At 38.9% G+C, this 17166-nt stretch overlaps 1 protein-coding gene across 2 annotated transcripts; it reads left to right on the forward strand.

The window, feature by feature from the left end:
* Positions 1-135: 135 nt before the first annotated feature.
* LOC140922330 (iron-sulfur clusters transporter ABCB7, mitochondrial-like) lies at positions 136-16176 on the forward strand. Of its 2 annotated transcripts, XM_073372325.1 has the most exons (14): positions 136-289; positions 2339-2422; positions 3169-3354; positions 3950-4079; positions 5162-5348; positions 6083-6164; positions 7028-7116; positions 8351-8438; positions 9216-9390; positions 10238-10395; positions 12543-12712; positions 13712-13841; positions 14715-14990; positions 15369-16176. In XM_073372325.1, the coding sequence occupies exons 1-14, from the start codon at positions 155-157 to the stop codon at positions 15624-15626; spliced, it is 2148 nt and encodes a 715-aa protein (XP_073228426.1). In that variant the 5' UTR covers positions 136-154; the 3' UTR covers positions 15627-16176. The 2 variants fall into 2 exon arrangements, with proteins under 2 accessions (XP_073228426.1, XP_073228432.1); XM_073372331.1 differs by lacking the exon at positions 2339-2422.
* Positions 16177-17166: the final 990 nt, after the last annotated feature.

Here is a 17166-nt window from a genome sequence, read left to right on the forward strand (position 1 = left end):
ATAATGGTAAAAATTAAAATCCCTGAAAAATATATGCATTAATTTTGTAGAAAAAAGAGATGTAGTGTACCAGGAACCAAAGTGATGGAAAATAAAATTCAAACAGAAATCCAAGGCTCCGAGGAGTCTGGGAAAGAAAGAAGGAAAATACAACATGGCGGCTCTGTCGAGGACATGTTGTGGGTTTCTGAAGTTGCAGTTGACCTGCGAAGTAGGAACTCCACGGGTGTTTCTTAGGCCAGGCTTAAATATTGGATTAAACCGTTTGTACAGCTATCCGGTTGTACAGGTAAGGGAGTGTTTGTTTGATAAATAGAATGATTATTATACAGGTCGTGAAGTCAAGTAAAATTACTTGCTCAGACTCTCACTGCCAAAGCAGACGAAACAGCTAGTAACTTTACTGATATGTTTTTACCTTATTAATTAAGACAGTTTATAGTTTAGGGTATTTTTATCAATGATCTTTTTGTCAATCAGAAACACCAGTTGAATTTATAAGAAATAGGTGTAGAATTTTCCTTTGTTCTTCTAAAGGTACGTAGGGTAGAGTGAAGCACCAAATCTTGCCACCATTTTGCCAGGATCAAGCATATCATTGCAATATCATCGAGGCGATGATCTTTAACTGCGTGCAACATCAAAGTCTAACTAACTTCAGATAAATTTTCCAATAATAATGCACACAATCAATGTGTATGAAACAAAACCCGTACAAAGCAATAGAGAAATTTAATTAAGCGCAGCTATGGTACTGGATATATAGCCACATATTGAGTTTATTTAAGCATTAAGTTATTTCAACCTATGTTGATTATCAATTTCCTTTGTCAGACTTATAGCCTTGATTATTCATGAATTATTAGGGGTAAGAGCTCAAGACAAAGGAAATAGAATTAGTGACCACACAAAGACTGACTGCTGTGAAAGCTTGGGGCAAAAAAACAAAACTTAATTGACACAAACGAGGGAGAAGAAAAAAAAATACCCGTGGGAGGGCAGGGTGGGTAAAACAGTCGCAGCGAGACTGCAAATGACTTTTGAAATGACAAGTGTGCAATCTTATGCCCCAGAAGAAACTTGACACTGGCGAAAGACAGGGAGGGTGTGTACCTAATTAAGTGCTTTGACAAATGCCAAAACCACCAAGAATTCACCTAGGTTAAAAAAATTTCAACCTAAATATAATTTTGGCCTGAAACATGCCCTGGACACTGGACTTCACCACATAGTTAGCTCAAATAGATGAGCACTAGGCACTGGGTTCATACCCTGGCTAAATGGTGTGCCAAACACCGTCTTAATATAATATTATTTGATCACTGATCAAAAACCATGAGGGATACCATATCGATTATGGAAAATGTGAAATCAATTACTGCTGAAAAATAAAAATATATACAGTCAAACTCCACTTCACAGACATCTGCTTAATACAGACTCCTCATTATTATGGCCAGTTTGCTTTGTCCATGGGGAAAGACAGCCATAACATTTTCTGGAAATTCAACCTGCTTAACCCTTTAAGCAGTCCCAATAGTGACCAACATCAATTTTCTCCTAATGATATCCATACATTGTCATGAGATGAGGTTATGAGAATTAAGAAAATGATCACCCAAGAGAAAATACTTTGATCTTTTATCAAATTCTCTTAACTCATTCTTTAAGGAAATGTATAGAGATCAGTTTGGAGAATTTGTATGTGGATATTGGGGCTTAAAGGGTTAATAAGGACACCCCGTCAGTACTATATGGACACTTTCTATGGCCCCCTCTGCATCCAATTCAACAGGGCTTTCAAGACTGAATATTGTTGACAAATAAGAATGTTAAAAACCTTGGTGTTTTCTTTTAAGGAAATATTTCATGACATAATGTGGGCTCAAATCTCCTTTTAATTCATAACAGGCACCTTGAGCCCTTAAATGCGTAAGGGAAGATTTAACGACAGTTAAAAATTTCAGAAGTTACAAGGAGTTGTATGGAAAACCACGCAAGCATGAGTGGGTGGCAAAGTTGTTTTTCTCGTACAAATCATTCTAATTTTCGGCAGCTGTTGCAATTGCTACTTTTGAGATATACAACTAAAAATTTACAGGTTAACTAATAATTAGGTAACCTGTAAATTTTTAACTGTATATCTCACAAGTAGTGAATAATAATTAATAATATTATTTTGATTATTTTGCTTATTTTGATATGCTCTTCAGTTTCAGCTCGTGCGAACAAAATTTTTCAAAAAGCAAACTGTTTTCGTGTTTAGCGAAAGTTGATCACATGATCAACTAATGCAAAAGGCCTATTATTGATTGTTTTCTAAAATAATTTTCATCAGAGGTCATGTGGACATCATGTAAGGTATAACACAGCTCCAACAAGGACATTACAGTCCATTAGCAGTGGATTTGCCTCTTATAAGGTATGTTCCCTACCAGAAGCATAATTTATATGCTTCTGTCACTACTAAGTCAAGTCATCAGATAGAAACCCCTTTTTAGAACTGCACCTTACTAAAACTTATAATGCCTTGAAGCAGCAACTTTCACAGTATTTTTTAATCATTTTTAATAACTAAAGGTTTAAATTTTGTTTTTTTATTTGTAGTGTTGTTGTTGTTTCAAACTCATTAGAGACCTTTAGATTCTCGACTACAAGTATGAGATTTTCTCAATACTGAGTAGTGCTAGCGAGAGAATTTTTACCAGCATCATTTTGGCGGGAAAATGTGGTAGCCGTTGTCATTCTACTACAAGTTTTAGTGCGAATGTTGTGCTGGCAAAAACAAGATATCAAATGTTAGAAGTTTTATCATATGCGATCGGGAAAGCGCATAACCTCCTTCACTAAAGATAACAGTGCTAACTGTTCTTGTGAAACCATGGTAAAGTGAAGCTTTCCGGGAAGTCTATATTGAGAAAAAGCGAAAAAACTTTATGTCAAATCTCGTACTCGTAGTCGTCCTCGTCCTCGAATCTAAAGGTCTCTATTTATTTATCATATTACATTACCTTAGCCCAACATAAAGGAAAATAAAATTTGAAGTTAGGATAAAATTGAACCATAATGTAGGCAAAGAAATGATTAAAGAATAGCCGGGAACCTTATGAAGGAAGTCCTCAACATGGAAGAGTTGACTTAAGTTTCTATTTTGCTTAAATCTCTTAGCCAGGACTTCACTTTTTACCCAAGCGACAGCAGCATGGTGGAGCTACTAATGTGACGGCACAAAGCTTAAAGGGCGTAAATAGCTTGACGATACTCAAGAGGATGCTTAAACATGTCTGGCCAAAGGACAGACCAGATCTCAAGAGAAGAGTGGTTGCCGCAGTCACATTACTCATTGGGGCTAAGGTGAAAAAATCCTAAATGGCATATTGATTTTGCTAAATTCAGTGCATAATTCTAGATTAATTACCTATACAATATAAAAGTAAAAATGTTTAAACTATGCATAATATATTATGATTTAATGATTATCTAAAAAATAACTGAGAGAGAATTGTAAAATTAAATGGTTATGATGTGCAGAGAGAACAGCTCTTACATCCATGATCATCTATCATTGAGCTTATATCATTACGAGTTCTGCTTTTAAAGATGTTCAAAGTTTTTGCTGATGTTAAATCAGGGGGTAATTAATTTTTCACCATAACCTAGGCCCAAAAAGTGGACTTAAACTCGTCTCTTTCAAGAATGCTGCCAACGGCATAAGTGCAGACTGGAAAATAATTAACAATCCAGATCCAGTTGGTTGAATTGCAAAAAAATCCATGACACCATTTTAATTTACCAGCTTACATTGTAGGAATACTTCCTATCCATTACTCATCATGTATATATGTGGTCATTTGTCACTGGCTTAACACTATATCCCTTTTGGTTTAAGGGTGCAAGTTTTTCCACAACACATTATAATGTAACATTCATTTATACTTTGCTTCTTCAGCTTTTGAATGTTCAAGTTCCATTCTTGTTTAAGTATGCTGTTGACTTCCTCAACAACTTGGATCCCTCCACTTTAGCTCAAACAGCAGGCGGAACTACCATCACTGTACTTACAGCTCTTCTTTTAGGATGTAAGTGGTTATAGATTTATGTAACATTCAGGGGCACTACTCGAAATTTTCCAGGGGTACACAAGTTTTCCAAATCAACCCTAATAATAATAAATAATACCGGTAATAAAATATTTATATAGCGCTTATACTTTTCAGTGCTAAGCGCTTACCTAACCTGGTTTGTACTTGTGAATCATTTTCATATGGGTGACTTGATGAAATTTCTGTTTTTTTATCAATATGTTCAGAGGTAATTAAGACAGAATCCATCAGGAAATTGAGTAATTTTAATTTTTCAGTGGACAAAGTCAGTATCAGAATAGTTTCAATCATTGCATTCTTTTTTGTATAAACACTTTTCAAGGGCTATAAATTATGTAATATTAGTTATGTGAAATGACTCTAAAGAAAAGATTTTTATAGGAGCCCGGGAAAACAATCTTCAAAATGATATCTTACACATGACGATTTTACCTGTGTTTTCTCAATTCCTGTGAAATTGGAAATTTATTTTCTTGGTCTACCATAAGAACCTTTTCTTTGGAGTTATTTAGGACCCTGTAACATATTACAAATTATAGCTTTTGAAAAGTGTACAAAAGAATGTGATATGGCTTAAAATATTCCAGTACAAGGTTTTTGTCCACTGAAAATTAAAATTACTCATTTCCTGATGGATTCCATCTTAATCATCTCTCCTCTTCCAAGGACCTTGCTTTTCATTGACGAAAAAAAATACAAAAAAAATTTATTGTATTTATATTGGTAAACATCTTCCAGATTTAGTCAATGCTACAATGTAGCTGATTATGAAGAATAAGCCAGAGGATTTAAGCCAATCCAATATGTTGATAAAGTTGATAGATAATTTTGAGTTTTATTTTGATAATGATCTTTATACTAAAACTACTGTCATGTTAGAGAGAGTCAACTAAAGGAGGGAAGAAAGGCTGTCACAAATTATAGGTGTCCTTTTTAGCAAGGTGTCCATCTGATAGAGGTATCCATTAATCGGGAGTTGACTGTGGTTAAATGAATGCTTGATTTGGAGTTTCTAAATAAAAAGTAGATACTTATTGTGACCCACTTGTGGTTTGTAGATGGAGCAGCGCGTACAAGTGCCTCTCTTTTCAATGAATTAAGAAATGCAGTATTTGCCAAAGTAGCTCAAGGATCAATCCGCAATGTTGCACGGAGGACCTTTCTTCATCTTCACAATTTGGACCTGAGCTTTCATTTGAAAAGACAGACTGGTGCATTGTCCAGAGCCATTGACAGAGGAACAAGGTAAAAAGTAAATAAATAACCACTACAAAATGCCATGTATAAGCTCCGCCACTAATAAGACCCACCCCCTCCCCCCTTCCCGAGACCCATCTTCCTACTAAAAAAAAACAAATCCGATTATAAGCCCCCACTCCCCCGGATATAAGTCTCCTAAAAATGTATTGAAATGAATTTAATTTATTATGACGTCTTAAAGCCAGTAGATGCAAACAGTATTTTAATCAGCACTAATACAGTTTGTTTTGAAGTGCTTTTTTTAGGTGGACCCTTCCAATATAAGCCCCTTCGTTTATAAGCCCTCCTAAATCTCCTTACGAAGATGTATAAGCCCAGAGTCTATTAGCGGCAGTTTTTAGTAAATAAATAAACCAGCGAACGAACGAATAACAAACATATAGAGGATATTACACGGTGGCGCAAAAATAGTAGTTTACGAACGAGCGTAGCGAGTGAGTAAAATATTGTTTTTGCCACGAGAAAATAAAATTCATATGTTCAAGCCTCCGTGTAATGCTCGTTTTATTATATAGACAAAAAGACATCGATAAAATAATAGAGGGAAATGACCGAAATTACGTCATCGATAAACTCACGTGTGAGATTATGGAAAATAAACCACTCGGGTCCCGAGTTATTCAAGTAGTTTGCGTCTCGAAGAAAATACGACATTGCTAACAGTAGTGTAAATTCTCATTTTAAGCTAATGATTACTTAATATTTGTTTGTTGTCACAGGGGTATTAATTTTATTTTGAGTGCACTGGTGTTTAACATCTTTCCTACAATTTTTGAGGTTTTACTTGTCTCTGGAATCCTGGTAAGTCTTTACCACTGTCCCTTTCTTGGCCACTACTCATGTTACGTCTGTATTCTGCTTACCCTTTATAACGTTAGGGACCTTAAGATCCAACATCGGCAACGAGAACGTCAAAAAAGCCGTCGTCGTTGTTTAAGCTTCCTAACAGGGACTTTAAGATCCAACGAATCGGACGGCGACGAGAACGTCAAAAAAACAATAGGTTTTATAAGAAAAACAACAACTTTGCACGTGCGTCATTCTTTTTTGTACATTTCTTTGCCCGTTTTTGCACAAATGCGACGTGAAAGTGCCTGATTTCACGTTTTATGGAGTACGTGAACAAGCAACAACGAAATTTTACCTCTCTCTCTCAACTTGGATATGGTCCCTCGGAATTCAACTCCAGGAGGGTTCGCCTACATTTGACAAAGTAGGTGGGTAGGAAAAGACTGAAAGAACGCCAATTCACTTTTTAAGTGACGTTTTCGTTGCCGTGGCGTCACGTCGTTGGATCTTAAAGTCCCTAATATCGATCAACCGAGAACGTCAAGTATTTAGTCTTCTAGCTTTCCACATGGCCTACCAGTTTTGCTTATTCCAGGCGTTCAAATTCTGATTATAAGGACGGCGTAAAACGATCTTAGCAGAAAAAGCGAGGGGGTGGGGTAGGGGAAGGGGGTCTAGGTGTTCCGATAATGGAGTGCGGTGCAAGTCAGTGAGCTACCCCAGTCCTTGCTGTCTTTTTGCAACGTCCCCACAGTTTGAACGTCTGGAACAGGCTAACCAGTAGGGGGCACTATACTTTTGATGAAATAATTTTCTTCTCTCGTAATTTTTATTGCTTTGAACTGGGTTTGAAAAAGTTTGTTACTGATTTTCAGACATACCGCTGTGGCAAAGAGTTTGCATTCCTTACACTGGCCTGTTTAGGAACCTACGCAGCGTTTACTCTCTCTATCACGCAGTGGAGGTAAAAAACCTGTCATCCATTTAGGCCCTATTTCCATAGAGAAAAGTCGTCCCAGGGTCACTCACTTATCCTGGGCGAGCCAACTTTTCATACATTTCCTTACAAAACGTGCCGAACGGAGAAACAAAAAGTTGTCTCTGCAAGAAGGGTGATCCGCCTAGCCGGGTCACCCTTGGTCACCCCTTCTTCGGTGGTGAGATCACCCTCTACCCCCCTCCCCCTTCCAAGCCTGGTAAATTCAGTCAAGGCGAGGCAATCGGAGCATGCGCGGGTGCTATTGGCTCGGGCAAAAAGGTCGTCTTCGCTAAAGCTGACTTGGCTGGGAGGGTGACCCTCTTTTCACCATATAAACCCAGTCTTAATGGTTAGGTTTACTCTTCCGTAAGTCCAATTCTATTGGCTATGATAGCTACATGTGCTTCTTATTAATGTGCCTTTTACTGCAAGGAGCCAAAAGTGTGACCTCCTTTAAGTAAGTCACATTCTTTAATCCAGACATGAAAAGTGCTCTGATTCGATAACGTCACACTAAGGGAGTTAAAACAAAAGTTTTCAACTAGGTTTTGCAGAAAGAAGCGTTCCATCAAGCGCCAAACAACAAAGTTTCGACACTTCTTCACGAAGTCCGCACGTCGGCGTTCTTGTTGCTTAAGCTCGCCTATTACCTCTGATAAAATCGCTTGTTTAGTTTTGTAACAATTAGTTTTGCAGTTTCAAAATTCGAATTTTAAGTCGAGTGACAGATGCCGAGGTGTGGCTGGACTCCTATGGGGTATTCCCTTATATAGGCGAGAAAATATGTGCGTCAGTTAATAGTGTGTGCTTTTTGACCTCCTATGACTACTGAAACTGAGTTTGGCTTCTTTTTCCATGTAGTAGGGTAAGGTTTTGTGCTTTTTGCAACCGGAGTCTGGATTTGGGTATATCTTTAACCAGTCGTCGAGAGCTTTTCGAGTTTTCCTGGAAACGTCTTTTCATTTTCTAGAACAGGTCTTCCTTGTCAAGAGTAAAAATAAGCGTTCACATTATTCAAAATGATAATTTCCTTTTCCTGTCTTTCCCCAGTCCATCCGTGGCTCATTCACTTGCTCTCCAGCATGGCGGTTATGTACCACGTCAATGACTAGCAGTAAAGGGCCTATTGTATTTATTTTTTCGCGCTCCTCGATCCGATCATCTTAGATTTCTTATTTATGTGAATCTTTCTAAATCTATTTTTGGCATTCTTCATCAGGACCAAGTTCCGAGTACAGATGAACAAAGCTGACAACGAAGCAGGGTCTCAAGCCATCGACTCACTCATAAATTACGAGACAGTCAAGGTACCCGCAAATATTGGATGATAATCACAACGAGTTGTACTTACGGTAGCTATTGAATGATAATCCAACAGTTGCAAACATTAGATGATAATTACAACGAGTTGTCCTTGCGTTAACTGTTGAATGATAGTCCAAAAGTTGCAAATATTGGATGATAATCTAAAGGGTACCTACAAAATATTGAATGACAATCACAACGAGTTGTCGTGGTGTTAACTGTTGGATGAGAATCCAACAGCTGCAAATCTTGGATGATAATCACAAATATTGGGTGATACTTGCAACGAGTAGTTCTTTTAGTTTATGAAGAAACGAGTCTCCGTAAGTTGATTTCTAAGGTGACAAACAATGCTTTTAATTGGATCCGGCGGAAACGTTGCCAGCTACAGCATGTTTTGTTGTTGTTGTTGTTGTTTTTGTTTGTTTGTTTTGTTTTTGTTTTGTTTTTTTTCCACGCGTAGACCACTTGCCAGACTCACTTTGCTCATATAAGTGGCTAAAAAAACCCAGAAATGGATTCGATCTAATCTAAACGGGATTGTGGTTTGTTAGATTCACAATCTGTTTTGGAATTTTAGTAAAGGAACTCAAAATCCGTTTATACATTCAAGAACTCGGATTTTAAACAACCTCCCTTCCCCCAGTTAAGATGGTAATTGTTACGCTTCAACCAATCTTCGAATTCAAATTTAAACGAGTAACTACTATATATCTGGGAAAAATTTGTCGCTTTGTTTCTGAGTGACAATATACTTGTTCTCTTTTCCTTCTTTTTAGTATTTTAATAATGAAGAATACGAGGCTTCGAGATACGACAAGCTTCTTTCAGATTACGAGAAGGCTTCTCTCAAAACTACAACAAGTTTAGCTCTTCTCAGCTGGGGTCAAAACTTCATCTTTAGTGCTTCATTGAGCGCTATCATGATCCTGGCTGGCAGACAGATACTTCAAGGTATTTAACGTGATTAAATTTAAGGAGTGGTAAATTTCGTCCCGGAATTGCGTTTACCATTTGTACAAATCAGTTCCATTTACCGAAAAACGGCCGCGAAGGCGTGAAACTGGTATCAGAGATAACTTTAGAGAAATGAAACACCAATTTCCGTTTGGAGTATTCTGTCCGTAAAAGTAGGACTACCGTTTTAGATAATCCGTTGCTCCCGTAAATTTTCCGCTGGAACGACCCAAAAAGTCGTGTTGCATTTACTTTGATTTTCCAAGAACTTTTTGTAGATGATTGGCTATAACCCTCACTCAACTATACCAACCAGTCAAAATTGAAAACAAGATAAATCATGACTTACTTACACTTTTTTCTCGCGCTTTGTACCGGCTACACGTATTGGCTTTGAAATCTAATTGGTTCATTTGATTTTGTCTCAATATGGGCTGCTCTGAGTTTATACTTCAGCAAATGCAAACTGTACTGTAGCAAATTATTGAGGGCACGCGACGACCGTTTTCGGTAAAATATTTTTGAAAACGGCTACGTTTTCGAGATGACTGTTCCATTCAATCATTCAACCCTTGACAGGTTGTTCTATTAACCGCCTCACGGTACTTTAAACATAAATGTCCACTGCCTAGTTTTGCCTGTTTCGAAAACTGTGATGGAATAAAGTATCACAGGACATGTCGTTCAACAGATAAGAATTTCACAGCGCCACTTAAAATTCATTTCTAGAGCCTTAAATGAACTCTAGATAGCTTAAAATAATATTTTTTAAACAATTCAGAAAAGCGTTTGTCGATTGCAATGAAGCGAATCACTGAGTATCTTATTTCTTGTGGTTTTCCAGGTACTATGACCGTAGGAGACCTAGTGATGGTAAATGGCCTCCTATTTCAGCTTTCGGTGCCACTAAACTTTCTTGGGTCTGTATACCGTGACATCAGACAGTCGCTCGTGGATATGCAAACACTGTTCGATCTTCATAAGGTTCCCTCTTCCATTAAGGTGAGCCGAACTTTGAAATTAATGAATTGATAAATCTAATTCCTCTTCTAATTTTTAGGTGATTAAAAGTGGTATTCTCCTTTCTAGAGACTCTTCCGAACGTCTTCTGTTAATGCGTTGAATAAAATGCAGCGTTTTTACTCACCTGCCCAGCAGCTATGCATGCTAATTTATTGGAACAAAAGAAAGCGTTTACCTGAGAAATTGTTGGAACACCAACTTGGCCGCCGTCGAAACACAGATAACAATAAACAAAAAACTTTGAAATTGATAAAAGCCGAATTTTGTGTGATCTAGACCTGCTACTGAAAATCAAACACTAGGAACTTAAAGTTTGGTGTTTAGCAAACAATATCCGTAAGAAGTAAAAAAAATTCTGTATGTTTGAATTCAACTAAAACGAAAATATATTTCAAACCTTAAATTTTCAATAGCCGTGATAGATTATTTAATAAAAACGTTATAAATGACTCAAATTATTCTTAACTAGCGTGAGAATGATACTTAATATAATACTTTGATGCTAGGAATGCGCCCTCTACATACCTCCATAACTAGTAGATTTTAGTCTGAATTTATCGCATCTTTTTAATGTAAAACATTGACAATACTCGCACTGAAATGTACTAGTCATAGGTATATGTATTGTCCGCATTAATCTGGATAAATTAGCATAACGTCAAAACAGTGAATTTTGTAACGCAGATTTTTTGTTCGTAGGATAGGTTTGGCTTGAAATTTCAAGGTGTTGCAGTGAATCCATCTTAATGAAAGTTTCAGACATTTTTATATACATTATGAAGATTATGTGAAGAGATTTTAAAAAAATTCGTTCGAGTCGTTTCGGAGATATACAAGAAAGCGCTAAAAATCCAAATTCTGAATGAAGTTGCACTTATACAGGTGGTGAGAAAACGGGTTAGTTTTCAAGATCGCATGAACGAAAGTACACCAAAATTTCCTAGCATCAAAATTTGGCGAAAGGTGAATTCTTAAGAAAGAAAGAAAATTTTGTCGTCGCTTGTTCACGTCCTTCATAAAACGTGAAACTAGGCGTTTTCACGTCGTAGTCGTGCAGTGGCGGAAAAGAAATGTGCAAAAAAGTGTGCTGCCCGTGCAGAGTTGTGGTTCTGCTAATTAACATAGTTATTAGAGGAGACTGGTTATGAAAAGCGGCAAACATCAATGATAAAAACAACAGTGAAACAGTTTATGTTGGAAGCACCCTGAAAGTGCACAATCCTTTGTTTTCTGTTGGCAAATTGTTACGGAATAAATTAATGCAACGTTTTTATTGGTCAATACAATCAAAATGATAGGAATTCTTTTGAACGTTGTGCACTTTCAGGTCCACAAAAACATATAACAAAGGAGTCTGACGGGTTTCATAACCATTCCACTCAATTAACTATGTAATTAAGGGCCTGTTTACATGGAGGCGGGGGACCCCAGGTAGGTGAGGTAACCTGCTAAGGTGGGGTAACCCGCCTGTCCATATAATCTCTCATTTTAATTTGATCACGTTTACATGATAGGTGGGGTAACCATATGAGAGATTATATGGACGGGCGGGTTACCCTACCTAAGAGGGTTACCTTACCTACCTTGGGTCCCCCACCTCCATTTAAACAGGCCTTTAAAGTATTGCTTTTTTGACGTTCTCGTTGCCGTCGCCACTTACGACCCGACAACGGCGACGTCCATGAAAACGTCGCTGAAAAACAGACTAGACTTCGCATCATTTTAAAAGTTTCACGATTATCCCAATTTGCCCTGTTACTTAAAAGAAGGGGATTTTGGCCGGAGCTGAAAGGAAGGGGAACGCGCTCAAGTTCGAATAGAATTTATCGCCTTGCCGTTTCTGTTCCCAAGTAAACTTAAAATTTGGTCATTTCACGTCGTAGTTGTGCAGTGAAGGCAAAGAAATGTACAAAAAAGCGTGATGCACGTGCAGAGTTGTTGTTTTGCTCATTAAACGTATTGCTTTATTTCTTGACGTGGCCGTTGCCCTCGTCGTCGTGGTTTCGTAAGGTCCCTAATAATTTAATGCGGCCGCCCTGGTCAACGTCATGCGACAATGCTCTATAGACGCTACCTTGATACATACATGAATGGACTGCAGTATTTTGTTTTTCTTTTCTTTGCAGGTGAAGCCGGGTGCTTTTCCTCTTGTCCTAAAACCTGGTGATGACAGGGCGCATGTTATATTTGATAATGTGGTGTTCAGCTATCTTCCTGGCCAAAACATACTAAATGGACTTACTTTCACTGTTCCTGCGGGAAAGAAGATCGCTATCGTGGGGGGTAGCGGCTCTGGGTAAGTTTTCCCCACGATTTTATGATGGATATAATTTTGAGAATATAGGGAGGAGTCTGGTGCAAGGCCTAGTCAGGTCAGCAGCTGTGTAAATTTCTTGGGAAAAACTAAAGTTTTTTACATGAAAAAAGACTTCATTCCCACAAGATTTTTTTGGTACACTACCGACATGGCCGCCGTTTCACCGTTTTTTACACTAATAATATGGCCGTCGAAAAGTAATGTAAAAACGATCTGTAAAACTGTATTTCAATGGTCACACTAACAGCTTAACGTGAAAGTACTACTCGACAGCAAACGTGAACCACAATGGTGACGACAATCAGAAGCCGTTTTCGTTTGAAAACGTAGACTTTTTCTCCGGTTTAACCTACCGTCCACTCGTATCCGTTGAAACGGTCACCTGAAACCCATAGTTTTCGTGTGGACGGACAAAAACGGAGGTTTTCGAATACGATGGTGTCATACATGAAAAGCGCATGCCCTGTAAAACTCTATCGTTTTAGCGTTTTTCGTGTTGACGTCAGTTTTGTTTTAGCCTGGGACCAGGCTCCCAGGTGGGGAAATAGATTCACGTTTACGCCAAACGGCAAACGTGAATTTGTACCACGTGACCAAGTTTTTCCCTCATTTTCATTTATTGTTTATTACTTCTACTCAAAAGTAAGTAGTTTCACTCCAATGTTATCCATAAGAATTGTTCTCGACAGTTTTTGTCTGCTTATTTTCTTTTCTGAGAAATCAGTCTGAAATTCAATCTCACGGTTGCCGGAAAGGTGACTCTTGATCTCCGAAAAGCGTCGTGAAACGGCAAAAAAAATTCGGTTAGCGAAGCGAGCTGATCAGTGGACTGGGCACTCCCCAGACTTCGGCTCCGCTCGCGGAATTTTCTTTTTCGCTTTCTTCTCCACTGCCGAGTCTGGTCCCAGGCTAGTTTTGTTTAAGCTGTTACACTTGACATAGTCACTCAAAGATGCAGCTCTCTGTGTTCGGTTATAGAAAATCCACCGTTGTCCGGTTGCTGTTCCGATTTTATGATCCCGCCGACGGTCGTATCCTTGTGGCAGGCCATGACATTCAAGATCTCACCATCGAGTCCTTGCGGAAAGCCATTGGCGTTGTACCGCAGGTAAATCCTTGTAGTTTTAGTAGTTTTATTACTTCAGTTCTGCTCAGCAGATGCGTAAATCGTAAACTGCCGCTTATAAGCTCCCTTACATTATAAGCCCCCCCCCCCCCCCCGGAAATAAGCCTCCTCAAAATGTGTTGAAATGAAATCGATTTATTAGAGAACTTTAGATTCTAAGAAGACTACGAGTACGAATACGAGATTTTCTCAATAGGAAGTAGTGTAAGCGCGTGGGCCAGCGTCATTTTGGCGGCAAAACGTGGTAGCCGTCGACATTCTACTACGAGTTTTCGCGCGAATGTCGTGGTGGCGAAAACAAGATATCAATTAAATCTTAGGAGTTATATCATTTTGCAATCGGAAGAGCGCGTAACCTCCTTTACAAAAGATAACAATGCTAACTTTTCTGGTGAAAAATGGTAAAATGAAGCTTACCGGGGAGTCTATATTTTGAGTATACGCGAAAAAACTTTAAGTCAAATCTCGTACTGGTGGTCGTCCTCGTTCTCGAATCTAAAGGTCTCTATTATGACGTTTTGAAGCTTAAAAAAAAGTTGATAAATGCAAAACGCATAAATAATAAGATAATGAAAAATGATATAAAGCAAATTCCAAGACGTAGTCGAACCCACGAGATAACAGGCGCCATACAGCCAATTAGAAACTCTAGTCGATCCACAGTCAGTTTAGATTTAGGGAGATTAATAGTAAGCTACAGCCGCAGGTCTTTGATATTGATTACCTGACTAGAAGTTCTCCTTTCAGTTTGCTTTTAATGCACGAGTTATTCTTTGAAATCAGCAAACATTGTCAGTCGAGAAGCGCTGTGTTGTAATGTAATAATTACTCTCATAAGTGACTTTTACTGCACAGGACACAGTGCTTTTTCACAATAATGTCTTCTACAACATCAATTACGGCCGCATTGACGCCACACCCGAACAAGTTTACGAAGCTGCCAAGATGGCGGAGATTCATGAGGCGGTGCTGCGCATGCCCAAAGGATATGAGACTCAGGTTGGAGAGAGAGGACTAAAACTGTCTGGTGGCGAGAAGCAGAGAATAGCCATCGCTAGAGCCATCTTGAAAAACCCACCCATTCTGATGTATGATGAAGCCACTTCGTCGCTGGATTCAATAACAGAAATGGTAAGTCTAAATGATCTGGGGGGAAGGAACATCTTGTTCGTATATCCAGGATCCAAGGGCGTAGTTACCCAATAGCTCGTGTAACTGATAAAATGTCGAAGATAGAACACGAACAAACAAGCAAGAAAAACATGAGAGCGATCTGGGAGAAGGCGTAGGATTAATTTGGAAACCGCGTTTTTTTATCTTCTTTGTAGTCAGTTTATAGTTACAACTAGTTTAGGAGTTATTAGTGTGACAGGTTTATACTAAAGCCTGATCTTATTACAGCACAGTATTGCGGGAAGCAGTTAGTAAAGACTGTAATGATCTATAAGCAAATAAACAAGAAATAAGCTCAGGAAACCCAGAACTTTTTTCTACCCTATTGCATTGCAGAACATCTTAAACAGCCTAAAAAGTGTCACCAAAGGGAGAACTTCCATTTTTATTGCTCACCGTTTGTCAACTGTGGTGGACGCCGATGAAATTCTGGTGCTTGAAGAAGGTCGATTGCGGGAACGAGGCTCTCATTATTCACTTATCACTGACACAAACAGTTTATACGCTCACTTGTGGCATAAACAACACGAGGCACATAACATGGAGGTACACAGAACTAACATCAATGGTGGTACCTCCGCGTCAGGCCTATAAATGGAAGTCACGCTAATAAGGAAACGAGGTGTGCTCGGTGTTAGTCCCAGAGATAGCAATGCGCTCGTCAGGCGCCAACAACTCCACATTCGCTGATTTTGATAGATACCTTTTCGGAGTGATTATTAAATTGTGTGTCTGTACGTGCTGTGGACACGAACACAACAAATGTCAAGCTTGGGACGGAATATTTGCGTCACTGTCGCTGTCAAAATGTCTCAGGCGTTGCTGTTTTATGAAGTGGAATTTCATTCACAATTAAGTGGAGACGCCGAGAAAGATTAATCAAGTACTTAGTTAATGTACCGTAAATCCTCTATTAAGCCCCCTCTCTTCAATGAGCCCCCCCCCCTCCCTCTTAGGCGAAGAAAGTTAAGCACCCCCTTCTCTCTTAAGCCCCCCTCTTCTCCCCCCTTATTCTTAAATGATAGGCTGTATTAATAAATCACGATTGTAACTTCAGATGGAATCATCCGGTATAATTTATCCACATGCTGGAAGTTGGGATTTGCTGTTTATCTTCGGCTCCCTGACCTCCAACTTCGTGTGCCTTTTTTCGCTTTGCGTTCTAGTATTTTCGGAGAATTGATACCATCATCTTCGCTAAATATTAAATATGCCCTCCCTTTCTATTAAGTCCTCCCCCCCCCCCCCCCCCCCCACTTTAGATGTGCTTGAAATAAATAAGCCCAACGGGGGGGGCTGAATAGAGGATTTAATGTGGTAAGTTTTTTTTTTCCTCAAAGAAATAATTTCATTATTTGCTTAGCCCTTGTGGCGACGGCGACGACAAAGAGAACTAGCATCACAAAAGCTCTGAACGTGCGTCTCACGACAAGGCGCGAAGTTTTAGAGAGGACGTATATAAATGCAAAAAGACGTAATTTCCTTTTTCTTTCTGAACTTGGTCGCAGTCCCTCGGAGTTCGCCTCCCGTAAAGACCGCCCTTATTTAACACCTTGAGCGAGTTGGAATAATTACGATACAGTAGAAGCTTAGTTCGCCTGCCGTAAAGATCGCCCTTATTTAACACTTTGAGCGACTTGGAATAATTACGATATAGTAGAAGCTTTCCTAATGGACACTCTTGTGAGTGGACAGCTCTACTTACGGCCACCCTCAAAAAAACCCGTTTTTTTCTACTCCCATACAAACTCTGTATGTTTACGGACACCTCTTTCGCGTCCCGAGGATGTCTGCTCACGAGAGCTTCCACTTAAAAATTTTAAAGAACCAGAATTCACACAGACGTTGTTTTAATTTTTCTTTTCGTTCTTTTCTATAATCGGCGTGCGCGCGAGAGCTAACCCCTTGCGCTGGCGGTCAATAAATCCCCCGCGGTTTTCATTATTTTATCACGCGCGCTCGTCGGACTTTAAAGAGAAAATAGAGGGTCTGTGAACAGGCTACTTTACTAGTAACGTTTGCACTCGTTGCTGTCGCCTCATTGGTTACCAGAACTCCCCTGTTTTAATAGGCTGCGTGAAAAAGTCTATATGTACCGTTTACAGTGACTTCTAACTTTTAATTCAGTTTCTGA

The sequence above is a fragment of the Porites lutea genome, chromosome 1 (assembly GCF_958299795.1).
Source record: "Porites lutea chromosome 1, jaPorLute2.1, whole genome shotgun sequence".
NCBI lineage: Eukaryota > Metazoa > Cnidaria > Anthozoa > Scleractinia > Poritidae > Porites > Porites lutea.

Bases quoted from the DNA above. Each gene is read 5' to 3' on its own strand.
- LOC140922330 (XM_073372325.1), top strand. From the start codon at position 155: ATGGCGGCTCTGTCGAGGACATGTTGTGGGTTTCTGAAGTTGCAGTTG. The intron at 2,423-3,168 runs GTATGTTCCCTA...TAAATCTCTTAG, and splicing joins GTGGATTTGCCTCTTATAAG to CCAGGACTTCACTTTTTACC. The intron at 4,080-5,161 runs GTAAGTGGTTAT...TGTGGTTTGTAG, and splicing joins TACAGCTCTTCTTTTAGGAT to ATGGAGCAGCGCGTACAAGT.